Raw genomic sequence first — 25,525 nt, forward strand, 5'->3', positions numbered from 1 at the left:
CTGGTCTCATGAATATTAATATGTTTCACAACGCCTGGGGTTCGCCGTTCTTTTCCTCGCGGGGCGGGGCCAAACTCACAAGGCGGGGCTAAGAGACTTCCCCCGTATAAAGAGTCAACCGAGAGCTTATGAATTCAATTATAGCAAACTTTCTCCGGGGGGTTGATTGCAATCAACAGCTTGCACAGGTATCACGGAATAGAATTTCATTTAAAAATGCGTAACAGGCTAAACACTTTCGACTAGCATCGAAAATACGATAGTATAGACATGCGTTGTAATGCATTTCGCGTGTGATTCCTTCCATTCAGTGTTTTAATATGTTTGGTGCAACTGTTGCATTCCAGCACCTTGTTGCGTTTAGGGGACATGTAACTGATACATTACAGGAGCACGTTGCATGTAATCGTATTGTGAAAACGTATTAATATTGTCGTACTGGAAATGTCTTTTTAACAGGATTCAATTCGACCTTTTCTGGAAGACAGACGCGGTTACACCCAAGATCAACGCTAATGGCTTCGTCTGAGGTAGGTCTTTGCTATGTTAACAGCTGGGTGTGAGTACGGGGAATGCCGCTGTCATTTCAGTGTATACTGGATTGGGTACTGTACAGAAAATAAAAACAAACATACAGGGGGTGATAGTTATGAAGGAGGAAGCATCTGGGATCTCTGCGCGGTGCAATGTTACACAGAGACGCTTTCATGTGTTAGCGACACTGCTTTTTGAGGTTTGTCCGCTATTGCAACATATTGGACATTCTGCTCGTCACTGAATCACATTCGTCGACTTAGGAAGTATTTCACAACCTGTCTTTTTTTTTTTTTTTTCTTGCTCCTTATTAAAATGATGCTGGCTGTGTCAGAAATCTTTAACTACCCGTTATTAACTGGTTATTTACTGTAGCCTATCTGTCTATCTATCTAGAACTGCAGTGTACAAAAATGAAAACAATGTACACAAAAGGTTAAATTATATATATATATATATATATATATATATATATATATATATATATATATATATATATAGTGTGTGTGCATAATTTCAGACAGAAGCCCTTCTATCTATCTAAAAAGATACAACAAATTTGAGTTCTGAAAAAAAACAAAAAACCTAGGATACTAAATTGAGTTTATTTGGTGATTCAGAAGCTTATTAAATCCTGCTTTTATTTTTACCCTAACAAGGAAGCCTCGGTGTCTCTGGGTAGAAGGATACTCAATTACTTCATGAAGTCTGGTTTCCAGAACCCTGGTTAAACTCTGTTAATCCCTGTGGGGTGTCCCTGTGTTTTACTGAGCTGTGCTGTCTGTCTCTGGCAGGGAAACAAGCTGTGGGGTGGCAGGTTTGTGGGAGCGACGGATCCCATCATGGAGAAATTCAACGCCTCCATTCACTACGATAAGCGAATGTGGGCGGCCGATATTCAGGGGAGCAAGGCCTATGTAAAGGCTTTGGAGAAAGCTGGGCTGGTCACAAAGGCCGAAATGGAGCAGATTCTGGAAGGGATGGACAAGGTACTGTAACCCTTACTGTAGTGTTTGCTGTACAGCACACAGGCGATTCGAGGGGTAAAAGGGTAATGACCCAGGTTTTAACTAAGATCCTGGACCACGTTTTCCAGCCAGTTTATCCTGCCACTACACTTTCACACTCACTTCCTCTGCAGATGATAGCAGGACCCCTCCTGAAGGTGGCTTCCCAGTGCCTGCAGCACAGGACATGTGAACCTGTCTTGGGTCTTTGTTGGGAGCATGAGACGGTCCTGGCACTGTCCTCTATCGTACACCATACCACAAAGCCGCGTGTAACCCACTCTGTCCTGCTGGCAACCCAGAGTCTGCTAGAACTGGCGAGGACACCCAGAGTGTAAAACACAAGCGAGGGTGTTTTCTGAATAAAGACCAGAGGGCTGTGAATTGGTTCATGTGACTGTGATGCTGCCAGTTTCTTTGTCTCCCCTGGCTTGGTGTCAGTGAGGCGCTAGAAAAGGCCCTGGCTACAGTGCAGATGTGACAGTGTTATGAGAGGCTGCTGGACGTGCCGCTGTGCTGGACTCCCATAGAAAAGTCCCTAATTTCAGCCTTTAATGAGAACATCATGTGCCTCTGTCTGTTGTGTGACTTTTTAATTCCAATTGGGAGTGAATATAAACAGTATTAAAGCTGACACATTTCAGATGCATTAAATATTCCCTTCTAACAGATTTTTGAAGAATGGTCCAAAGGAGTTTTTGACATCAAAGCAGGTGATGAAGACATTCACACAGCCAATGAGCGGAGACTAAAGGTACAGGACTTTTGCTTTTATATCATTCAAATGTTCATGATCAAGTCTTGGCTATCTGTCTTTTAAATATGGTTATTGTCCAGTGCTGACATGGGATTTCAGTTTATTTTCAAGGTTGTAGGACATTCAGATGCTGCAGATTCATAAGAGCATTACTGGGCATGAGGGCTCAGAGTGCCACCTTGTATGCCTCCTCTTCTCCATCGCCTGAGTATTTCTCTTGCTTTTCTGAATGATGATGTCTTGCTCTGTGTGTTTTTAGGAGCTGATAGGAGAGGCAGCCGGTAAACTCCACACTGGTCGAAGCAGAAACGATCAGGTAAACTTGTGCAGCTTCTCTCCTCAGTCTGACAATTCTTGTCAATGGCAAACCTTTTGTCAGATTAAATGATCACAGGGCATGATCACCGTGTTCTTAACGAGTTTGAATTTGAACTGACCAAACCAGTTATTTAGACATAGTAGGTACACAAATGCCACCTGCTGGACGTTTGTTGAACCGCATGAAACATTTTCTTGGATAGCGGTATGTAATCTGACGATCGCTAGTCCTAAGATTCCGTGTTTGTTTGATTCTTTTAGTGCAAGAAGCATGACACTGGAGTAAAAATAGCAACAGTGGAATATGAGCAACAGCTTCAGAGTTAATAATATAAGTGTGATCAGTGAAGTACTAAGAGGACCCCTCTGTAATAAGCAACAGAACTGTATCCTGTTTGAAGCAGCTGTACAAGTTATCACTGGTAACCCGCTCCTGAGGGGATAGGATACAGGACATGAAACTGCCTCCCTCAGTGTGCCGCTCTAATTGTTTTAATTGGAACGGGATAGTCCCATTAGCACGATTCATTCTCCTGATTGGTGCTTTAACCACAGAGCTTCCTTGTGATTGGCCCTGCAGGTTGTGACTGACATGAGGCTGTGGCTGCGTGATGGCATCTCCACGGTAACCGGCCACCTCCTGCAGCTCATCAACACCATGATGGAGCGGGCTGCTTCGTAAGTCACCTGCTTTCCCATTCATTGAATTATTTTGTGTTGATCTTGGTGCTCATGAAAGATGCCCTGTTGGCAGGACTTTAGAATGATCCTGATCAGACTGGGAGCAGTTCAGTCTCCATGTCTATCCAAAACTTTGCTTCTGCATGCAGGGTGGCATCACATGCCTAGTAGACTTTGCATGCACAGTCATGTATAGACACACCCACCCCCAAAAAAAAAAAAATGACAGAAACCAGTTTAACGTCTGTTCCCTTCACCTGTCTGTTTCTGTCTCTCTGCCAGGGAGATTGACATTCTGTTTCCTGGGTATACCCACATGCAGAGGGCCCAGCCAATCCGATGGAGCCACTGGATCCTCAGGTGGGTTTATTTTTTTTTCCCCAGTGACGATGCGGCGCTGGGCAGGTTTTCAAAACCAGGCAAGACTGTTCAAGTAATGAATAGTCATGGTCTGTGGATAGAGATTCTCTCAAAGCAAGATGATCAAGCAGTTTACAAAACCGATTTCTTTTAGGGCTGTGGTTTGCTTTGGTATGTACTGAATCATTTTTTTTTTATTTTATTTCCTTCTTCCTGGTAGTCAAAAAGCTTATGCTTGTTCTAAAAACAGCCATGTGTGGTTTCAGGTTCCAGCACTTGCTGCTGAGTCACAGTGTCATTCAAACAACTGCCACTGTGACACTGGATTCATTCTCTAGCACTGGAACTTAGAAGAACTGACTACGTTTCTGTGCTCCAGTGCAAGGTTTGCACAACTGAAATAGTTACGAAACTGAAAAACTGGTGTTTTAGTGTCTCTGGTATTTTCTTCCTCATCTCTTCTCCAGTGAAGCAATTCAGGGTGTTTTGATACTCCTGCTCTTAACTGCCTAAGAAGTATTTATCAGCAGGTACAGCAGTATAAATGCTCGGGTGAGAGGAAAACTCGCCTCCAGTCTGCTTTTTAAACGCTCACTGCGGAAGTTAATTGCCGTTGATTAGTACTCCATTGTAAAGGTGAAAGAAGGACAGCATTTCTAGTTTTGAAATCAACACATTAATGAATTGATTTTATTTAATATCAGTAAACGCTTCTTTAAAAAGGCAATTCCGAGTATGAGTGTCCGCAATGATTATTTTTTTGGCTGTGATGATGAACCTTGCATTGATGCAAACTGAATGAAAGTGTGATTTTCGTGTTTTCAGCCACGCTGCTGCGCTGTGTCGAGATGCTGAGAAGCTGGAGGAAATGAGCCACAGAGTGAACATCCTTCCCTTGGGAAGGTACAGTATTACTCCCTGCCTTTCAAATGTTTTACTAGGAAATCAAATACGGATTCTGAGTCGAACCTAAATGCGCTTTCAGCTTTTAACTGGCCGTCTATTACTGCTAGCAGCCTAGAATACACGGATATGTGAACCTATTCTGTATCACTAATGGAATGTAAAGTGGTGGAATGTAAAGTATGATGCAGCCTTTTGTCTTTTATTTATTTTGACATATAGCGGCGCGATTGCTGGCAATCCCTTCAACATTGACCGAGATCTTCTTCGGAAAGGTAAATGCAGATTTGTTAACTAATATTGATGCTGAACAGAGATTGAAGCAGCTTTGTGATTGCACATGATGTGAAGTGACTGCAGTAATCACACACACACACAGGGCTTGTAAGACTGTGCGTTCACTGCGTGCTTGTGTGGAACTGTAACTCCCTCCTGGGACGCCTTTGTAAACGAGCGGTTTGTATTTCATACGGCTTTTCCAGTGAATGCAATTTTAAATAAGTTAATAAATAAATGGCAAGAGGGGAAACAATCCAATTAACCACTGCCTCTCTCTTCCTGTGGATTACAGAGCTGCGCTTTGATGCCATTAGTCTGAACAGTATGGATGCCACCAGTGACCGGGACTTTGTTGGTATGTCTTTCTGATCGTGTCAACTTTTACGCAATTATCAAGCCATCAAGGGGTGGAGACAATTCCTTTCAATTCCAATCCCTTTTTAAAATCAATTCCATTTCCTTTCGAAGGAAAATGTGTTATGAAATGCCTATTTTTAGAGTGTTTGTGGTGATCCAGACTTGTGCAATGTGCTATGTGTGCGATCCTTTCCTGACACGCCCCGTGCCTCTGCCTCCTCGCAGCGGAGTTCCTGTTCTGGGCCTCCCTGTGTGTGACGCACCTCAGTAAGATGGCAGAAGACCTCATCATCTACAGCACCAAGGAGTTTGCCTTCGTGACTCTCTCCGACGCCTACAGGTAACGGCTCCTCCACAGGAGGCTGGAGCACAAGCTGCAGGATGAGTTTAAACGATAACTGGAAAGGATGCATTCATTTAAATCGCTGCACTGGTGGTAAATCTGATATTTTATGTCCCCTGTGTGGCACGTCAGCAGTGGATCATTAATTGAACACAAACGTTCTAGTTAAATCCCACATGCGACAGCAGAACGAAGTCTTTCCTCTTCGATAGATAGTACAAAGGCTGCCCGTCTCTTTTCCAGCACCGGGAGCAGTTTGATGCCTCAGAAGAAGAACCCAGACAGTTTGGAGCTGATCCGCAGTAAAGCAGGACGCCTGTTCGGCAGGGTAAGTATCTCGGAGTTCAGCATCTGAAAGGGCGTTCTCGTGTGTGTTTATATATCTTCATTTCTTGTTTCTGTCTTTTTGGTTTTCTGTGAAGTGCTCGGGATTTCTGATGACTCTGAAAGGACTTCCAAGCACGTACAACAAAGACTTGCAGGTCTGGATCTCAAGCGGATTTTTTTTTTTTTTTTTTTTATTGTGCAGAGCTGATGTGTAACTGTGTATTCTGCTACCTTTTCTCTGCAGGAAGACAAGGAGGCCATGTTTGACAGTTATGATACAGTGTGTGCCGTGCTGCAGGTCGCTACAGGCGTCATTTCCACCCTCAAGGTAAGGTGAAGAATGTTACTCACAGTATATTGCCTGTGCTTAGAGGTGCAATAATGAATCCTTTTGATCACCGTGGCTTTTATTTTGCAAGCTTCAATTAATCAGTGATCCATTAATCAATGACATGTGCCAGTAAAGACCTGTCACTTACTCTGATTTAAGGAATAGTGCAATATTATGCCTGATACCTACGAAGTGTTAGTGAGAGGGTCCGAGTTGTGATTGTTGCCAGAGGTTGAGTATCACCCTATTAGAAATTGAATAAATGGTATTGAATTAACAGCCTTGCATATTTCCTTATTGTCCCGATACTTTTGGTAATCTAGTGTTTGTATTACATTACTAGCACAGGCATGCTTTTAGGTGTATCTAAGGCTTTTGTGAACAGTCTTTAGTTTTTCTCAATGCCTCTGTTCGTGTCGATGCGTGTCCAGTATTTGATTAGGACGTTGTTTGCTCGTTTTCATTTTTCAGGTCAATCGCACTGCAATGGAAGCTGCCTTGAGCACAGACATGCTCGCTACAGATCTGGCGTATTATCTCGTCAGAAAAGGAGTGAGTATTTAAACTAGCAGAGCCCTAGCACTTGAAACCAGTAGCTGTGTGATTATATATATATATATATATATATATATATATATATATATATATATATATATATATATATATATATATATATATATATATATATATATATATATATATATATATATATATATATAAACTGTGTTACAGATTATTAAACAAGTCGTTTCCAGGTGTTTTGCTGGGACCTCAAGTCTGTGCTTTGTCTTCAATGCAGATGCCTTTTCGAGAAGCCCATGGTGCCTCAGGGAAGGCTGTTCATTTAGCGGAGACCAAAGGCATTCCTCTCAACCAGCTAACCCTGGAAGACTTAAAGACAATCAGGTTTGTATTTCACATGGCCGGCTCCTCTCAGCTAAGGATTTGAACCTCCTCAGTAAAACTGTTCTAAAAAAAGAGAACCCCAGTCAGGCAATCTCTGAAGACCAGTATCAGGACTTCCTTTGCGGTAGTCGTACAGTGTCGCCACGTCGCATTGGGGTTTGCAAATGTTGTGGTTTTAGAGGCTTTAACATGGTGTGCCGATACTCGTAATTACCTTTTTAAGAAGTATTTACCAGCAGGTATTAAATAAATCCATTTTAATGTGTTGATTTTAAAACAAGCCATGCTGTCCTTCCCCCACCTTTACAATCAAGTACTAATCAATGGCAATTCACTAACATACTGAGGGTTTGACAGAACGGCACATTTATTATGGGATGCTTTTAATGTGGTCTGTAAAGGATGTGCATGCTGACATACTGAACCGATTTGTTTCCTGTGTCTCCAGCCTCTTGTTTGAGAGCGATGTGTCCCTGGTGTGGAATTACACTAACAGTGTTGAACAGTACACCGCTCCGGGAGGCACAGCCGAGAGCAGTGTGAGAGCCCAGATCCAGCACATCCGAGACTGGCTCAAACCACGCAGGTCCTAGTCAAGGGGCTCCGGGACATGCTTTCAAAGAGTTTACGCCAGTCTTTAATAACTCCTGGTTTCTTGAAAATAAAAAAAACCTATTGATTTTGCAAAACTGAAGTTCTCTTAAGCACTCCCTAGTTGTTTGTTTCTCAGCTTTGTACATTTTACTGTGGAATTTTCATCTTTCACAAAAGAGGAGTTCATTCAAGCGGGAGTGAACGCTTTCAAAACGTGGCCCTTACCAAGGGTCAGTGTGTTCTAGAAAATAAAACACAATACAAACGAGCGAACGTGTTTCTGAAATGAAATTCTGTAAAAAAAAAAAAAAAAAGTGAATTAAAATGAATTTTGTAATTTCCTGAAATGCATTAGCCCTAGCTGTAGTAAACACATTTGAAATTGTGTGTGTGTTTGTTTGTTTTTTTTAAACATTGTATAAACCTAGCGTAATTTAGTAATTTTTTTTTTTTAAAACAAACAAAAAAAAGCTGAGATTTTGTGAATAACAGAACCACATTGGTTCACTTAGTTGATGCTTTCTAGTCCTGTCCTGTCCTGATAAATATGTTGCAATGGTTGCTGGGTAACTTCGACTAGCTGCTTGTGCAGTGGCAATTATCAGTCAAAGTGAATCAGAAAAATGGTGCATATTCTATGTAGTGGTGCACACCTGTGGTATTCACTAGAAAGGGTCACTGTGATTGTGACATTCTATATTTGCAACGAGGGAGCAGGATGGTTTGGGGATAGGACAGAGTTTCTTTTGTACTGTATTGAAATAAACGGCTAAGTCATATTGCAATGTATGTTTAATGTATTTAACACTGATGCCATCGATTAAAATACTTCTGGAGCAGTCAGTGATCTCGTTTGAGATTGTTACTGAACACACCTAGTGTGCTTCTGCAGAGATTAGCAGAATAAGCAAGTCTGTAGTTGAATGAAACAAGATATTTATTATTTTTTTACAGTTGCCATTTCTTCAGTGACACACGAGTGTTGTCGTCTCCCCTTGCAATACCTCGGCAGCGACGCCCGTTGTGTTTGCAATCCACTCGACGTACCTGCTGACTGAGGAGTACACCCCAGGCTTGTCAGGGTTAGCGCACCCCCGAGCCCAGCTCACCGCTCCCACAAGCCGGAAGGCACCGCTCCCCCCTTTCAGTTTACAAACCAGGGGACCCCCGCTGTTCGCCTTAAAAAAAAAAACCAAAAAAACCTTACTTCAGATCATGAGGTCATGCTTATGTCACGTGCGACGCAATGACATCACGCCAAGGAATTCTGTGCATTAGTTGTGCAGGCTGCAAAGGTTAATACCTGGCAGCATTGTGCTTTTAAAGCAAAGCTAGTCTGGTTGCTTGACTCTATCAGTCCAGTTCCATCACCTTGTGCGGTTCCAAGTTTCTTTTTAGAAGTCTGCAGTGACTTTGCTACCTGACAGGTGTCCTCCACCCCTCCCGCGAAGCCAGCACACACCATGTTGTCGTTCACATATGCACCATACATTTCTTTACTTTTACATTCATCTGGTGGGATCAGTTTCATTCCAGCCTGCTGAAGGACTACTCCTTGAGCTCCTGAGACAGGAAAGACAAATCAGGAATCAACGTCTGAAACCCTGGCCCGCCACACATGGTAACGCACCAGTTCTGCATGTCTATTGTGACGGAATGCGGATACTTGTCTTTAAGAAATAAAATACAGTAAGAGTAAATTAAATCAAGGCACCATTGTGTTACAGCAATGCCTACAGCGGACACCCACCTGGCTGAGCCTTCAGTTCCTTACCTGTCTCTGAAAACAGTCCGAATCCAGTTACATAGCAGTTACTCCACTCCTCTGTGTTGCTCGTGCCAGTGCAGGGGAGGCAGGCTGGTCTGACGTAATCATTGAACTCAGCTGGGCTACTTAAATGGAGCAGGGCGATGTCATTATCAGGGTTAAAAAACTGCTCATGCACGTAGAGTTTATCCACGCCTGACCTCTGTGCCCAGTGCTCAGGAACCGCTGTATCAACCAGCCCAAGGGCTACCTTCCATTTCAGAGGATCCCTTTAAAAAAATGCATAGAGGACACACCGTGAACCTTTAAAAAAACAAAAACGCTATACGATCTGATATTTGTACACGCCCCCTATGTGTTGCAAGTGGACATTTTTAATGGAAAAATTAAATACCCACCTATAAGGGCCGAAAAAGCAGTGGCCTGCGCTTACAACCCAGTCTCTACTAACGATGGTTCCGCCACAACTGACTCGAGTACCCGGTTCTCTGTACAGAGCTACCTGCCAGGGCCAGAGCCCAGGTTTGGCATCTTTACCTGTCACGACCCGCGAGCCGCCGTGTTCTGCAGAGCTGGTACCGCACACTGCAAAAGAATATCAGTCATTCAGAATTACGGAGGCTAAAGTCAGTTACTTCTTCGCACAGTTACGTATTGAATATTAGCTCACATTGTAAGCGGGGAAATCATATCAATATCCTATTAAAATATCTGTTTTTAATAGCATGTCGTATTAAATAACAGCTATGTGAAATACTTACGTGTTGTTTCCTCGGCCACTGCAAGAGCTAAACTAAGTAACAATAGAAACTGCAAGGCAATTGTGTTTAATTTCTTAAACACACGCTGCATGTTTCTGAAGCGGTAACGCAGCTAACCGCTGCTCCTGACGTTCAAATCACAACAGTTTGATTTAAAAAACGCGTGATAATAAAGTCGTTTAGATTGCTTACACTTGACGTCATACTGTGGCATTTTTCATCATAATGTGATTGGAGATGCATTACGTAAATCAGTTTTAAAATGACCGGAAATAAAACTTTAATATTGTTTAGAATGTAAACAATGGCAATCAAATACGTGCACACAGTAATCACTACTTGATAGAATGGATTTGTTCTTGAGTATCCAGTCTTTTCAATGTTTTATAGCTGTCCCATGACTTAACATTCCCCCGTTGCGTATGACGTGGTGCCATCTACTGGTACAAAATGTCAATGCATGTAAACGTCCGTGGTGTTGTGACGTAAGTGTTTTTAATTCTCTCAATGAGGCAATTTAACGTTCGGTGGGCCTGTAATTCAAACCTCGTTTAAAATGGTTTCAATGGAAACGGATGCCCACGAACGCCCAGGTGTGTAGTCAAAAAATTGACACAGTTTTTAATTCTTGAATTTTACAAAGCAGTCTTTATAATTTAGGAATCTGGACAATCATTTACAGACAACATATATATGCTTGTCAGTTAAAAGTTTCACTGTAGAAATCTGCAAAGCCATTTTACATACACACACACACACATACACACACACACAGTCAGACTGACACTAGGTTTGGAGTAAAATGCTTTGTGAAATACCTCACTTTCTTGTATTCATAACGCAATACTATTATATAGTACATGATACAAATACATAATTAAAAAATAAATACTTTGCAATCTACCAGGTGCCGCAGTTGCTTTGGTGGTTCAGCAGGGGGCACTGCTGCCCTCTGCATGAGGTTTCAAAACAAGGTTCTGTCAAGGGTCTACAGTGTGGACATTCAAGACCTCAAGACTAGGAGGAACAGGGGCAGCAGAAACCCAATACAGGGTTCAGTACTGTTGGTCCTCCCTGGTCAAATCAAGGAATTGAATTGACCAGAGACCCAGGGTACTCATAATACAGAGTGCCAGCACAGCAGTGCTTGCCAGCAGAGAGCTGCTCCTGGATCGGTACACCGTGCGGCCGTGTGTCTGTTGAACGGGTCTGAACGTCCTGTTCATGGGCTTTCCTGCGTCGACGAAGAGCTTCTGAGAAAAAGCTGCAAGCTGGGAAGGCAGAAAACAGTGGAGTCAACGACAGAGAGAACCAGAAGAGAAGCCACAGCCCCTGCTCTCCGTCTATTAAAAGGCTGGCTCATGCTTCAGTCTTGGTATTAATATACCAGGTTGCTAGGGGTAGATTGGTGGCCTTTGACTGATTTTCCATTCGGATAAGCCACCACTTTACATTTAAGTGGCACTGATGAAGACAAACCAAAAAAAAAAGGTTAGTTTAGCCACTTCTTTCTTTCACCACTACTTCGTCACACAGTAAGAATCAGATTGAAAGTGTTAGCTCTACCTGTGCTGCGCTCAGTGGAATGGGCTTCTCGAACAGAGTCCACACAACAGCCTCATTGCATCCGGGGGTAGTCAGAGACCCTTCATAGCGGTAATACCTAGCCAGGTCTTTCTGCTTTGGGATAAGACTGTCTAATCTCAGGTCTTTTATTGTAGTGTTGAAACCTGAAAGCAGGGAGAAGCGACGTTGAAAACTCCGTGATGTTAGGAAGTGTTCATCGATATTATATTGTGAGTGCAGCGTCCCACGCAGCAGGGCGTGCACTTATTAACACAAGCATGCTCCTTCGAGTCACGGGAGGGTGGTGGGAGGCAAATGGGGTTTCATCTTTCTGATTAGGTGGAATAACGGAGGAAGCAGACGGCAAGGAAATGCGTTTCAGTGGCAGACACTGCAGCTTTAAGTGATCTGTTTGATTGGTTTCATTTGAGGGTGATTCTGATCATGCGCACAGGAGAGGCATGTTTAAATAGGAAGTCTCAGGGTTACCCGTCATTGATGCTCACCACAGTATGAGATTCTTCCCAGTGCAGCAATCAGATCTTTATAATTGGGATTGTCTTTGCTTGACTCCTGCAAGTAGAATGCAAGTTTATATATATAACACAGGGCAATGTTATCTGAAAATATATTATACATATATAAATAATGTGCTTGTTCTATATCATTTCAAACTGAAGTCACCTCAAACAGGAATCCAAGCACAGCAAACCCTTCTGTATCATTGATTGCCTCGTCTACCCCCTGATACTTCTCTTTAATGTGGACTATATGAAGCTAGAAGAGAGAAAAGGAGTTTGCTATTAGTTAGTGCAGTTTATCAGGCACGGCAGATTATACAGTTTGAGGCACACTGTGCTGTAAAACCTCCAGACCCCACAGGTACTATACCAATATCGTACAATCTAAAATTAATTATTCTTTCAATTTTAGCACATTTTGCAGTGTCTAGTTAATTGCTCAATTAAAATGCAACCTACTGTAAACTGTGCAATGCAACAGCTGTCCTCTGCTAATGGCGTTACTACTGTCAAGAGTGATCAATTGTTTATACTGGGGATGCAAAGTGAGCGAGTGGCTCAGAGAGAGAGTTTTTCTGCTCCCTCTCAGATCACAGATGAAATCCGCTCTGAGCATGTCGTCGAGTGGGTTCTTACACGGACTGGCAGCTCCTTAACGCACCCATCGAATACCAGGCTGTGATTCCACCTGTGTATCTGTGCGCTTTGATTAGAGATAGACGCAGCTGCCTGTCTGCCTGCCTACCTCCATAGGATAGCGCTCCCCGTCGATGGTGTGCTCTGAGCCAGCCTCCCCATCGGATCCCCAGTGCAGGTGAAACTGCACTGCTTTATACACGTCCGTCAGACCCGCCCCCATGATCCTCATACCAGGAGGCAGAGCTGTTTGAACTGTGAAGGAGAAAGAGACGGCGTTAGGATTTCAAACCCTCTTATACAGGCACACAGTTTCAACACGCAAACGTCACAAAGGCTCCCATTGACAGCAAAGCAGCAGGACCTTGAAAGACCACATGCTACTGATTGGAGGACGCATTGAACTGCTGTGAAGATGGAGGCATTTGGCAGGGAAGGAAATGCATTAGGGACTCACCAGAATGGCCATTGTTTTTGACCAGGACGTCTTGAGCTCTATCATACCCTTCAAAGGTAAAGGGCTTCAGCATGGGATGGGACTCGGTTTTTCTGCTCACAATGTTTATAGGCGACTGCTTCTTCCCACCACAGTTTGCATACACAGTGTGCCACTTGCTGGGCCCTATAGAGGAAAGAGGGTGTATTTTAAAATAGACTGAAGAGGGAATAGGGCGATTCTGTGATATAAATAATAATTCAAATGATGAATGAATAAAAACTCACCATCGCAGTGCTCCTCACATTCATCCTGAGATTGATAATAGCACCAATGTCCTGAAAAAAAAAAAAATCTCCAAACTCAATCAAAGCAGTGCAATTCCCTGGGTTAAGAGTTCATGTAAACGAGAAGTGAAGAAGAGATTGTGACCTATAATGCGTCCTTTTAAAGACCGTGCCGTTCTGTGCTGTTTACTGTAGGTTAAGATTTAACTGTGCTGCTCGGATGCACAGGAGATGCGGGCAGTAAGCAGACATTACGATTGAGTTCCCTCTAAGCTGGGTTGAGTGGAGTGTGGCTTGCAATTAATTACATAGACTTTAACAAACAGTTCTTCCAGGTTTTATTAATCAGGAGTTGAAAACGTTGACCTCATTACTTATCAAAAGCTCAGTGGAAAGCAGTCCAGCGTAGATCACGGTGTGCTGTCATTGACCAGGGGAGGGTGCTTTGCAGAGTACGGTTTTGCTCTGCGTGTGAAATGCCAGTCAGGATAACAACCAGATCCTTGCGGTCGTGTCAGCTGTGTGTCCCCTCGCATTTAATGAGTAACCAAATATTCAGGTTAATATAGTTAATGAGGAAACGTGTCCCGCATCTGAACTGTAATAAACTGGGCTTCATAAATAACGGATCATATTTGTGTTGCTATATTTGAAGTTTTGCAGGGCGACAGATACCTGTCTTTGACCTACAGCTCAGCTTGAAACAGGACACACAGGGCAGACCATTCTGAAATCTCTTCTCTGTACATTATTAATGTGCTTTATCATTGCTGATCTTTCCAATGCTTACCTATGCTTTACCCTGCTTTCACTGTGCTTTACTGCACTTTGCTGTGCTTTACTACACTTTGCTGTGCTTTCACTGTGCTTTACTACACTTTGCTGTGCTTTCACTGTGCTTTACTACACTTTGCTGTGCTTTCACTGTGCTTTACTGCACTTTGCTGTGCTTTCACTGTGCTTTACTGCACTTTGCTGTGCTTTCACTGTGCTTTACTACACTTTGCTGTGCTTTCACTGTGCTTTACTACACTTTGCTGTGCTTTCACTGTGCTTTACTACACTTTGCTGTGCTTTCACTGTGCTTTACTACACTTTGCTGTGCTTTCACTGTGCTTTACTGCACTTTGCTGTGCTTTCACTGTGCTTTACTACACTTTGCTGTGCTTTCACTGTGCTTTACTACACTTTGCTGTGCTTTCACTGTGCTTTACTGCACTTTGCTGTGCTTTCACTGTGCTTTACTACACTTTGCTGTGCTTTCACTGTGCTTTACTGCACTTTGCTGTGGTTTCACTGTGCTTTACTGCACTTTGCTGTGCTTTACTACACTTTGCTGTGCTTTCACTGTGCTTTACTACACTCTACTGTGATTCTACTGTGGTTTTATAAGGGGTTTCTCGAGCGTCTATATAGACACAAAAAAAGAAACGAAAGATCTGACATAGGAACACCATAATCCAGGTAAACACCCCCCAGGTATCGTTCTCTGCTGCAGTCTTTCCCTTTCTTTCTCAGTGTCCATTGCCTGCAACGGGTTCAGTACTGCAGTGTGGTTTGACACAGAGACCTTCCATCAATGATCAATCTCATTGCACAGCAGAGTTCTCTGTTTCAAAGTTCTTTAAGAATCACACTGTTCATCTTTGCCGACAGCGAGAGACTCCTGTTTTCCTTCAAAGGGCTTGTACATTAACTCTCTAAATCAGGACCCAGGAGGCGGTTCGATTTTTGGTTTTCATAAGCTTTGTACACAAAGGGACAGCATTTCAAACATGCAATCTTACAATGAAAAGTTACAGCTTTAAGATAAGGATGTTCCTGAACCTTAGACTAGAAAAGGATTGCGCTCCCTGTAGGGTTTTATCTGTTAATCTGCTTTTTAATTAGGTTATACTCACCAATTCTTACATAGCAAGCAATAGGAGCTTCTATAGAATAGGCAAAACATGAACCCAAAAGTGTACTAAATCTCTGATCAGGTTTTCTAATACATGTTTAACTGAATGCAATTGCAAAATGAAGAAGCCTTCATCCAAACTGAATAAAACATGCATCTGCTCTATTAGTTATTTACTGTATTTATTTTTTTCTTATTTAATTTTTGCTGTTGCTACTGACTATTGTATTTGATAACTGCTCTGATCTGTAATGTGATATTTTGTAACAACTGCAAGTCGCCCTGGATAAGGGCATCTGCTAAGAAATAATAATAATGTATCAGTTATAGCCATACATTACTTAACTATTTAAACACAGCATACCCATTTCTACACAGCACAGATTGCCTCACTCCACTCAACACTACAGAGTGAGTATAGATAGAAAACTTCAATCAAAACAGCAGAGCAGCATATGAATCTAATACACTAATACACTGAACTCATCTTCATTAGGAGTCACTGAAACTCTTTGGTTGATTATCCCCGGATAGCCTTTCTGTAAAATGTAACACAGTCCTTACCGCCGCTGATGAATGATAAAGTGGTGAGGAGGAGGAGGAGGAGGAGGAGGGAGAGTAAGGAGTGCTTCATGGCTTCCCTTTCCGTCGTATGGACCCCGGATCAGGACAGGGCTGATTGAAGTCTATAGTGTGCGGTCCGAGTGTGGACGGGTTTATATCAGTCAGGGTGAGACCTCCTGGCGACATGTCACTCCTCCCCCTGTACCTCTAATATGTAATCCTGTTATTGCTGGAGGAATCAGGTGCTATGTACTGCGGGTCAGACTGGGAGTCTGTCAACACAGCTGACCTGCAAGAGAAATGCTAAATACATCTGTTAGTGCAGGCACTCAACGCAACAGAGCAGTCAACTGCGACCAGCCTGGGGTATTCCAAATGCAAATGTGTTCATTTCACCAGGAGACAGACCTCTCATTTACAAGGGGGTCCAGGCAAGAGAGGACAGCAGGAAATCACATTATAAAATCAACGACCAAAAAAAAAGAGACAAATCATTCAAACAGGATAAAAACACACACACACACAATCCCAGCTTACTGTACATGATGGCATGCCTCATACACAAAGGCACGTTGATCTCAATGTGTGGCTTAAACAGAAAAGCACAGTAATGTCTAATAAAAGCACACAATGCAGTGACATCTAGTGGCCTGCAGTTGTAACGACATGAAGGTCTGAGAGAAATAAATAAACGAATCTTAAAACCAAAAAACGGTAATCAAAGATTTTTATTCAGTTTAAAAAAAAAAAAAAAAACATTTCTTTTTACACACAGGTACAGTATGTGCTAATATCACTAATATATAACACACCACAGCTCATCTGCCTCTTAAATGAATACCTGCCTCTGAGAATAAGTCCTGTTTAACATGCTTGAAAAAAAAAGTCAAATCAAATAAAAATGTATCTGCATTAACAATTGAGATTATTATTAACATTCATTACTTCTGTTCATGTTTAGAAAACGCAATGCACCACCATTTAAGGGGAAGTTCCTTTAGCCCTAATAATGACGAGCACTAAAAGGTGAGGATTCCTGTTACTGCTCGGAGCCCTGCAGAAAAAAAAAGGACACGAGTGTCAGTACTGAACAATGTAACAACAGGGGTGGGAGCAGAGCAAAGCAGCCAAGACTGGATATGTTTGGTGCCGAGTGAAGCAAGGCCGACATTTCCAGCAGTTTATATTTGAACAGTAGTTGCACGTGGCCTATACACTACAAATACAAAGCAAATATGTGGATGCAACCTACAGAAGCAAACACACAGTGCACAAGAATTGCACCAACCGTTTCATTTTACAAAACAAAGTTCAAACAGAAACAAAACCAAAAAAAACCAAAAAAACAGCAGTACTGCTTGTTTCTTATAGACGCCTGTAACAACACAACACAACTAGACAATAACATCTGTCATTGTTTTTCAGATAATACGTAATGGTCTATTTGGGGGCATTGATTCTCTGCAGATTTACATCCTCAAATTCCTGTCACATTTAGAGCAGTAACTTCCAAAACTTATTTCTCAATAATACATTCGTATAACCACTAGTCAGTATAAAAGTCTCCACTGGGACCCCCACGTGTTGGCCCGCAGTGCACTATGGGTAATCTCAAGCATTGTGAAATTTTTCAATCGTGATACCATTTCCCATGTCTGTGATCTCACTACTATAAAAAATATTTTCTATTTGAACACTGGGATCTTCCTGCTGTGGCGTGGCTGTGAAACGCCCTCTCCTGTCCTCCGAGGAGGGAGTTAACGACTGAAGGGAGTTAAATCTGAATGAAATGAATGTTTATTTTTAATTGAATTGCTATATACAATGTAGATAGAACCATCTCCATGCACGCCCCTGCTACAGAAACTGCCCCCTCTGCTTTTGAAAAGTTATGCCACTGATCACATATAACACTTCAACAATCTAGTAAGAATCCAGTGATATTCCAGTACAAAAAACCAATGCAGAGAATAATCTTCACAGTAAAATAACTTCCGTATTCAGAAACTGTTTTCTCAACTTTGTGACTCCGGCAGCATATTGTATTTTATTGGTTATCCCTATGGACCTGCAGTCAATCCTCTACTGTTTGGACTGAAAGCTCCTGCTGTCGTCTGCACCAGCTGCTTGTTACCTTGAGGATGAGAGCCAGCAGGGCGATGAGTAAAGCGAGTGCCAGCAGGGCAGCCAGCACTGCCAGCGTGACCCAGCACAGCCCCCCCGTCCACAGCCGCTTCTGCATGAAGTACTTGGCCACGCGCAGCTTGCTGGCCTCCTGGGGAGGGTAGCGGGCCTTGTTCATCCCCTCCAGGGTCAGAGACCGGATCAGGCAGGCGCGCTGGTGACTCAGCCTCTCAAAGCTGTGCTTCCCATGGTAGCTGCCTATTCCACTTTTACCTGGAGGGAGAGGGGTGACACTTGTAAGAGTTCATCGTGGTATTTTTTGCTTTTTTTATTTTACACTGCTTATTTTACAATGCTTAATTGTGTATGGTGTGTATGCATGCATTTTTCTTGTATAAAAAGTTAGGAGTATTATCCCCTTCCTGGAAAATGACATTGGAGTCCTGCTGCTTAACTAAACACCTATTGCAATTCCTGATCACAGATTATATGAAGATCTTCTGCATGTATATTCATTCTAATAGATGGGAATAGCAACCGGCCCCTCTCCCTGTGGGTTATGTGTATGCCCCTCCCTTTGGTTGTAACGCAGGTAGAGAGAGCGCCCGGACTCACCCACACCCCCGAAGGGCAGAGAGCTGGTGCTGTAATGCAGCAGCATGTCGTTCGCAACCACCCCTCCACTGGACGTCTCAGCGATCATCCGCTTTATCAGCTGAAATCACAGAGAGGAGGCTCAGGGTACAGAGGGAAAACCAAGCTGCACTGGAGGGAGAGGGGGACTTAAGAATAAAAGGCAGGTCCCAGCTTTAAGCGATTGGGGTAAACCATTGAGAGAAAGGGGGGGGTCGCCTCACCTCTAGAACAGTAAAAGCCTTTCATGAAATGTTTAGATTGAAGTTAGACTCCTGCTGTACAGAATTTTGAGCCATTCCAGCTTTTACTATGAGCTTGATTAGCCAGATTGTACACATGGTTTATGTAGGTAAGAATCTCAGGTATGTCTTGTTAAACTCAAAGCCAAACTCTGGAATGGATCACACTGCTATGCGACGGGAGTCTTATTTGCATCCCTGTGTTTTAATGTTGTGACCCTGCTCAGAAGCAGATGGCAGTAAGATTAAGGTCAGGTCGGCGAGGGTGTGGCGGTGTGCGTTTGTGTTACCTTGCTGTTGTATGAGAAGACGTACAGAGCCAGGGGCTTCTCTCTCTGGTTGATGAAGCGAATGGCCTCATCGACGCTCCCCACGCTCACCAGGGGAAGGACGGGGCCGAAGATCTCCTCTTGCATCAGCCTGGAGTGGGGGGGCACGTCCGTCAGCACTGTGGGGGCTGCGTGGACAGGAGAGGAAGCGGGGAACATGGAGAGTCAGCGCCACGGGGGCCGGGAGTCCCGAAACTCCTTTCACAGGACAAGATCTCACCACACGTACCGATGAAGAGGTCGGCCTCATCGCTCTCCCCGCCCAGAGCCACCGTCTCCCCCTCCAGCAGAGCCGTCACTCTCTTGAAGTGTCGCTGGTTGATCATGCGCCCGTAATCCGGAGATGTCTTGGGATCATCGCCGTAGAATTCCTGACACCAAAACACAAAAACTGCTTTTTTGTACTTGCTCAGGGATGGAAATAAGAGCCCTGTTGCATAGCAGTTTGATCCATTACTGGTTTTACTTTGAGTGCAATAAGACACACTTGTTACCTATACATTACAGCTGATCAAGATCATAGTAAAACCTGGAATGGGTGAAACTGCCATGCAATAGGGTTCTTATTTCCATCCTGTAGCTTGTGCACGTTTTCTTTTTTAGACTGCAATCTTAATCAGTCACAGGTCAGCATATTTAGAAACATTTAGGAGCCTTTACTCCTGTGCAAAACAAATGTAAAAAACAAACTGTTCATGTTGAGCACGAAACAACTAAAGGGGTACGAGCAGGGCAATAAACACAGATGTTTTTAAAATCTTCCTATAGTAAACTTGGACTGGAAGATGGTCGATGGGAATAACTAAGACGTTCTGGTTTAGTGTATTCTGGTCCAGGAGAGAGACACAAAGGGATCACAACTTCACTTCCTATCCCAGATAGGCGGTGCTACGGATCTCTATTCAGACCTGACCTCGCTGCTTAGATCTGAGATCTGACCACAGTCACAAAGTACTGACCAGCCCGGGACCCTGCAAAGGAAACTCCCAGACAGAAGAGTAACTGACCAGCAGTGTGCGTCGGATCTCCTCCACTACCCTGCCCTGGATGCTCTGGTCACACAGAACGTAGTCGGGAGCGATGCACGTCTGCCCGCAGTTTACAAACTTCCCCCACGTGATCCGGCTGCAGAGAGAGAGAGAGAGAGAGAGAGAGAGAGAGAGAGAGAGAGAGAGAGAGAGCACAAGGCTTAGAGCTCGGAGCATAGCCTATTTTTTTTTAGTTAGTTGCAATTGATCCCACTTCAGAAGTTTCTTCTTTACAACCAAAGAGAAACGTCATTATTGAGTAACATCAGTCCCTTGCTCCCCAGGGTTATTTAGGAAAACTGCTCCACAGCCGGGTGCAGCCTCACCAGCGGACGATGGTGATGGCAATAATACTTGAACCCGAGGGAACCGCAATAAATGCACGCTGTGATCTGGATGCCAGCGCAGAGGGCAGCGGTATTTGCAGGACAGCAATGGCGTGCCTGTGCCCCTGGACTCACCGGCAGACGATGGAGAGGTCACAGTCCTTGTCGATGTAGCAGGGGCTCTTCCCACCCAGCTCCAGGGTGACGGGGGTGAGGTGGCGCGCGGCAGCCTCCATCACCAGCTTGCCCACGGCGCAGTTCCCCGTGTAGAAGACGTGATCGAAGCGCTGCCGCAGGAGCTCCTGGGTCTCGGGGACCCCTCCATTCACCACGGGGTACAGGTCCTGTGAGAGGGAGGGAGAGAGGCAGGGGTTCAGGAATCCACACAGCCTGCACCCTGCAGGCCAGGCTGGATCAGGCTGCCTCACCCCCACACGAGAAGTATCTGGAAATATGTAAGGTTCTCAGGTTATGGTTGAAACAGCGACTCACCCGGTCTATATACTCAGGGAGCAGCTCCTCTAGCAGCCTGGCTGTATGCTCGCTCACTTCTGAGGGCTTGATCACGGCTGCGTTACCTGGGGGAGACAGGGGGTGAGAGAGTATGGACAAGATACGAGGATACGAGTGTATTTCTCATCTTCACAGCCCATACAAAAATCAGATTGGAGAGGGAGTGAAGGTAGGTGTGAAAGGATAGCAGGCCAGCTCAGCTAAAGCTTTTGAGAAATTGGCAAGCCAGTGTCCAGTTAACTCCCTAGTCATGTGTAGGAGCTTGCAGCTACAGGTACATCATCAGTTTCATCTCAGTTATAACGGACTGCCCCCTTTGTGTTTGTTATTCTATTTGTTTTATAGTTTAGTCTGTAATGCGAGAGGTAATGGCCCCCGCGTACCGGCTGCGATGGCCCCTATGAGGGGCTGGATGACCAGGGCGAAGGGGTAGTTCCAGGCTCCAATGATCAGGACCACCCCCAGGGGCTCTGGCTGGACGTAAACCTCGTCCAGCAGGGTGAGCAGGGTCTTCTCTGCGGGGCGAGGGGCTGCCCACTCCGGGAGCTTCTCCAGAGCCAGCTGGATCTCACTCTCCAGACCCACCAGCTCAAACAGGGCGCTGTCAAACTGGCTCTGAAACCCACAACACCACAGAGATGTCACACAAAGAGTGCAAGAGAAACACGGTCTCTGCTTGATTAGAGGAAGCCACCGAACACTTAGGAACAGATCATAAGCCGTTAAATCTAAATAAAAAAACAGACGAAAATGCTGATAGGCTATGATAAAACAAGAACATGCATTTGTTAAAGAAACAGTACGTGTTTCAGTATTTGCTCTGTTTTTAAAGCACATCTTGTGGTTTCCGAGTTTTGGATGCTTTCTCGTCGAGACTCTCGACTGTGAGCTGACAATCTCAGCGATATTTGAATAGTAGTTGAGAAGTTCTCCCGTCAGAGCACGAGAACAGTCTGCAGTTCTCAAACCCCCAGATAAAGAGGAATTCAGTATCTTTAAGAAAATGAATAACCCTGTCACCTTGTTGAGGTCGTGTTTGATCGCCATGCAGATCTCTCCCTCTCTCTCCTTCAGCATCCTCTGAAGAGCCTTCAGCTGCTGACCTCTGAACTTCAGGGGTCGCGACCTCCCGGTGAGGAAGGCCGTCCTGGCTCGCTCCACAGCCTGCTTCTCCATCGACACTGCAGCACAACGCAAAACGCACAGGAGATCAAATCACTCGAACGTGTATTAAAATTACAATGAGGGTGTGTGGCTCTTATTATACAAATACATTATTATTCATAACAAAGGCATCATCTCTTTACAATGATGCTCGTGTAGACCTAAAGGTCATGACCTCATGTCTAGAGGATGAGCTGGAGAGAATAATCACTTACTGTGTATGCTGAACTGTCAAGAAAGCTGAAAGGACAGGGTGTGCTTGCAGGATTACCTGAATAACAAAAACAAAAATCTCAAAGGTGAAGGAAACACATGATATATGCATACATATGTATTAATACAGATATATAACATATATATGATCATTATTAACTAACCGACAGCTGTACCGCTATACCCAACAGTTAATTGTCATTATTTTGCATCACTCACAGATCCCTTCACCCTCGTAGTGTATCATTCGAACTAACTGCCCGTGCGCAGAACTGCTTACAAGACGACCACAGATAAATACAGAACATGCTGGGGAGCTGGTCAGGACATCAAATCATTCGATAATATGCATGTAAAAAACGAGCACAGGTTTGCAGCGTCTATTCTTGAGTGACTTTTGACACACAGAATCCAATTTCAATGAAGACGCAACCTGTGGGAAGTTGTAGGTTGTGGTAAAGTCAGGTGAAAACGCTCCCTGAACGTTTTCCAGACGTGCTTAGAACGTTATTTTGATTAGAATTACTTAATATTCATACATTTTTAAAACATTATATTATCAGATATGACACAAATAACGTGTACCCACTTATCACATGAAATTAAGAACACGAATTACCGTTTTGCATTTTAAATTTAGACAAATGTGTAATTAATCACCACCATACAAGTAAAGAATATCTGGTATTATTATTAATATTGCAACCCTTAACACGTGTCAACACTAGTGGGCGGTCAAGCAGTGTGTTTAAATCCTGCGGTCATTGCTTTGTGGTATGGGAGTATAAACGAGGGGGTTAATAATGACTCCAGTTGGTTGTGATGTTGTTTTTAAATGTATTTATTGTCCATTAAAAGTTGGCAGATGCTGTAAAGTTGTTCTGTTTGTTTGTTTTCCCCTGACAGTGCAAGTCTGACCGCGTCAGTTGCACGCATTACTGGGAAGTCAATCCAGCTTCTCTTGAAAGCGGGATCAGATGTTGATTTACGAGATGTTGTGGTTTGCCGGTAAGTAAACACAAATAGCACAAAACAACCAGTCTTGAAATCCAAACCGATACACGATATAAATCAACCTGCACGTCGTTATGCTGTGCAGAAAATCGACACGGGATCCACAGCTTCGTTTTAAAAACATGGATACAGCTTTTAGACTTGAATCTGCTCTCCTCTTCCCAGCACGATAAACACATCTAAATAATCTCTATCTTACAACCCTTTCCTATTTCCGTTTTAATACAATTAACATTGCGAAACTAAATAACCACCACACTCCTCGGTATAGTCAGATATAGATAGATGTATGTTTTTGAAGTTAAAGATGCTCACCTCAATAGCCGATTGACAGACCTGCTTGTAACGGAGCCCTGCCTGTCAAGAGACAACACCGAAATAAAAGGCGTACCAGCTCAACGCTGTGTGTTTGTGATACACAGAGATAGATCCAGCCCCTTTAATATCCATCCTCAAATTGCTCGGTGTGTTTGTGTTCAAGTCCTTCATTCAATCGGATCAGCTGAACAGAGAGGTCAAGGATAATGATTGCCGTACAGTACCTGCTGTTGTGAATGCAATTCAAATGAGCTTCCTTAGGGAAACCCCAGCAATGCCCAGCACTGGTGTATACTGGTTTTCATGGCCTGTTTCATGGTAATTGGTTACTAATTCCCAGTTATTTTTTATTTATTTCTTAGCAGACGCCCTTCTCCAGGGCGACTTACAATTGTTACAAGATATCACATTATTTTTACATACAATTACGCATTTATACAGTTGGGTTTTTTACTGGAGCAATCTAGGTAAAGTACCTTGTTCAATGGTACAGCAGCAGTGTCCCCCACCTGGGATTGAACCCACGACCCTCCGGTCAAGAATCCAGAGCCCTAACCACTACTCCACACTGCTGCCCTGGTGCTTAGTTTGTTATATATGCTATATTCACTTTGATTCTGGTTAATATTGGGGCTTCTCATCTGTTCTGAGCTCACACACCACCTGCACACAGTATTTGTGACTGTTTCATCCACTCTCTAATACCCAAGCTTTGGTTGACCAGGACACAGGAAGGGCCATTTCTGATATATTAACAAGGGAGTACAGCACCACCTGGCTGTCAAGCCCCCTCAGTGCAGTCCCCAGCTCACTATTAAAGAGGATTACAGGCCCTATTCACAGCAGTGTATATCAAGGCTAGTTGATTTGGGTATTCAGAAATAAGGCTCCCATCAGCAGTGCCAAGAATCAAAACTCAAGAATTTACAATTACCTCTCTAGTAAGACCAACATGGAATAAATTAAATACACACACACACATATTATAATATATATAAACACAAGCATGCAACAGGATGTAACCGATTTGTACATTATATATATATTTGTTTTGGTTGTACAAAAAAAGGTTACAATTATTTTTAAAAAATCATTAATTTCAGGATGTTTTGGACAAAAGCCATCCTTCAGCTTTGTAGAAAGAAAAGCAATCACAATTCAATATATCTATTTATATAAAAATGAAAACAGTAAAGGAGAACACACAACTAAAACAAACAGCATCTGGAAGCAGGGCTGTCCAGTTAAACAAACTCAGTGAATGAAGACACAGTCCCAGCCCTGTGAAGTCGGGACTCTCACTATCAGGATGCTTCTTCCTGGTCCCTTGACTGGAATGGAAGGAGCACGGCGCTGTTTTAATCACACCTACAAAGCCCTGGACGTTCACAGTGCAGAATCACCTCTACGCTGTAGAACACCTCACCCTGTGTAATAAAGCTGGACCGAGGCTCTTCTGAGCTGTTGAAGAATCCACATTCTTTT

General features: G+C 43.5%; 4 protein-coding genes across 5 annotated transcripts; 1 reads left to right on the forward strand and 3 right to left on the reverse strand.

Moving 5' to 3' along the window:
• The first annotated feature begins 80 nt into the window (after window positions 1-80).
• Window positions 81-8,084, forward strand: LOC117429351 (argininosuccinate lyase-like). Its single transcript, XM_034048732.3, has 17 exons — window positions 81-188; window positions 460-530; window positions 1,329-1,523; window positions 2,212-2,295; window positions 2,558-2,614; window positions 3,197-3,294; window positions 3,580-3,657; window positions 4,483-4,560; window positions 4,783-4,835; window positions 5,132-5,194; window positions 5,422-5,536; window positions 5,783-5,867; window positions 5,962-6,021; window positions 6,111-6,194; window positions 6,669-6,749; window positions 6,997-7,103; window positions 7,552-8,084. The coding sequence occupies exons 2-17, from the start codon at window positions 516-518 to the stop codon at window positions 7,694-7,696; spliced, it is 1,398 nt and encodes a 465-aa protein (XP_033904623.2). The 5' UTR covers window positions 81-188; window positions 460-515; the 3' UTR covers window positions 7,697-8,084.
• A 409-nt stretch (window positions 8,085-8,493) lies between these two features.
• Window positions 8,494-10,517, reverse strand: LOC117429791 (plasma kallikrein-like). 2 transcript variants are annotated; one of them, XM_034907562.2, is made up of 5 exons: window positions 10,227-10,517; window positions 9,864-10,050; window positions 9,472-9,734; window positions 9,118-9,260; window positions 8,494-8,875 (listed from the first exon to the last, which is right to left on the reverse strand). In XM_034907562.2, the coding sequence occupies exons 1-5, from the start codon at window positions 10,315-10,317 to the stop codon at window positions 8,663-8,665; spliced, it is 897 nt and encodes a 298-aa protein (XP_034763453.2). In that variant the 5' UTR covers window positions 10,318-10,517; the 3' UTR covers window positions 8,494-8,662. The 2 variants fall into 2 exon arrangements, with proteins under 2 accessions (XP_034763453.2, XP_058856892.1); XM_059000909.1 differs by having other exon boundaries at window positions 9,001-9,260.
• Window positions 10,518-10,844: 327 nt separating this feature from the next.
• LOC117429790 (carbonic anhydrase 4-like) lies at window positions 10,845-16,244 on the reverse strand. Its single transcript, XM_059000911.1, has 8 exons — window positions 16,137-16,244; window positions 13,673-13,723; window positions 13,407-13,571; window positions 13,059-13,204; window positions 12,477-12,569; window positions 12,299-12,365; window positions 11,793-11,956; window positions 10,845-11,497 (listed from the first exon to the last, which is right to left on the reverse strand). Exons 1-8 carry the CDS (start codon window positions 16,204-16,206, stop codon window positions 11,282-11,284), a joined length of 972 nt encoding a protein of 323 aa, XP_058856894.1. The 5' UTR covers window positions 16,207-16,244; the 3' UTR covers window positions 10,845-11,281.
• Window positions 16,245-16,846: 602 nt separating this feature from the next.
• LOC117430407 (aldehyde dehydrogenase family 3 member A2-like) lies at window positions 16,847-25,175 on the reverse strand. The gene is made up of 12 exons (XM_059001587.1): window positions 24,038-25,175; window positions 22,711-22,766; window positions 22,352-22,512; window positions 21,715-21,946; window positions 21,311-21,396; window positions 20,954-21,162; window positions 20,472-20,589; window positions 19,694-19,835; window positions 19,426-19,592; window positions 18,876-18,975; window positions 18,271-18,533; window positions 16,847-17,190 (listed from the first exon to the last, which is right to left on the reverse strand). Coding segments are annotated over exons 2-12 (1,494 nt in total). The 5' UTR covers window positions 22,712-22,766; window positions 24,038-25,175; the 3' UTR covers window positions 16,847-17,175.
• Window positions 25,176-25,525: the final 350 nt, after the last annotated feature.

Source organism: Acipenser ruthenus, chromosome 26 (genome assembly GCF_902713425.1).
Source record: "Acipenser ruthenus chromosome 26, fAciRut3.2 maternal haplotype, whole genome shotgun sequence".
NCBI classification, from domain to species: domain Eukaryota; kingdom Metazoa; phylum Chordata; class Actinopteri; order Acipenseriformes; family Acipenseridae; genus Acipenser; species Acipenser ruthenus.

Bases quoted from the DNA above. Each gene is read 5' to 3' on its own strand.
- LOC117429351 (XM_034048732.3), top strand. The intron at 6,022-6,110 runs GTCTGGATCTCA...TTTTCTCTGCAG, and splicing joins CGTACAACAAAGACTTGCAG to GAAGACAAGGAGGCCATGTT. The intron at 6,195-6,668 runs GTAAGGTGAAGA...TTCATTTTTCAG, and splicing joins GCGTCATTTCCACCCTCAAG to GTCAATCGCACTGCAATGGA.
- LOC117429791 (XM_059000909.1), bottom strand. From the start codon at position 10,317: ATGCAGCGTGTGTTTAAGAAATTAAACACAATTGCCTTGCAGTTTCTA. The intron at 9,735-9,863 runs GTGGGTATTTAA...ATTTTTTTAAAG, and splicing joins TGCTTTTTCGGCCCTTATAG to GGATCCTCTGAAATGGAAGG. The intron at 9,261-9,471 runs GTAAGGAACTGA...TTCCTGTCTCAG, and splicing joins CGGACTGTTTTCAGAGACAG to GAGCTCAAGGAGTAGTCCTT.
- LOC117429790 (XM_059000911.1), bottom strand. From the start codon at position 16,206: ATGAAGCACTCCTTACTCTCCCTCCTCCTCCTCCTCCTCCTCCTCACC. The intron at 13,724-16,136 runs GTAAGGACTGTG...TTTTTTTTTCAG, and splicing joins TTTATCATTCATCAGCGGCG to GACATTGGTGCTATTATCAA. The intron at 13,205-13,406 runs GTGAGTCCCTAA...TCTCCTTCACAG, and splicing joins CAAAAACAATGGCCATTCTG to TTCAAACAGCTCTGCCTCCT.
- LOC117430407 (XM_059001587.1), bottom strand. The intron at 19,836-20,471 runs GTCAGTTACTCT...TTTTGGTGTCAG, and splicing joins AGATCCGACGCACACTGCTG to GAATTCTACGGCGATGATCC. The intron at 18,976-19,425 runs GTAACACAAACG...CTGTGATTTCAG, and splicing joins TCTTCTCATACAACAGCAAG to CTGATAAAGCGGATGATCGC.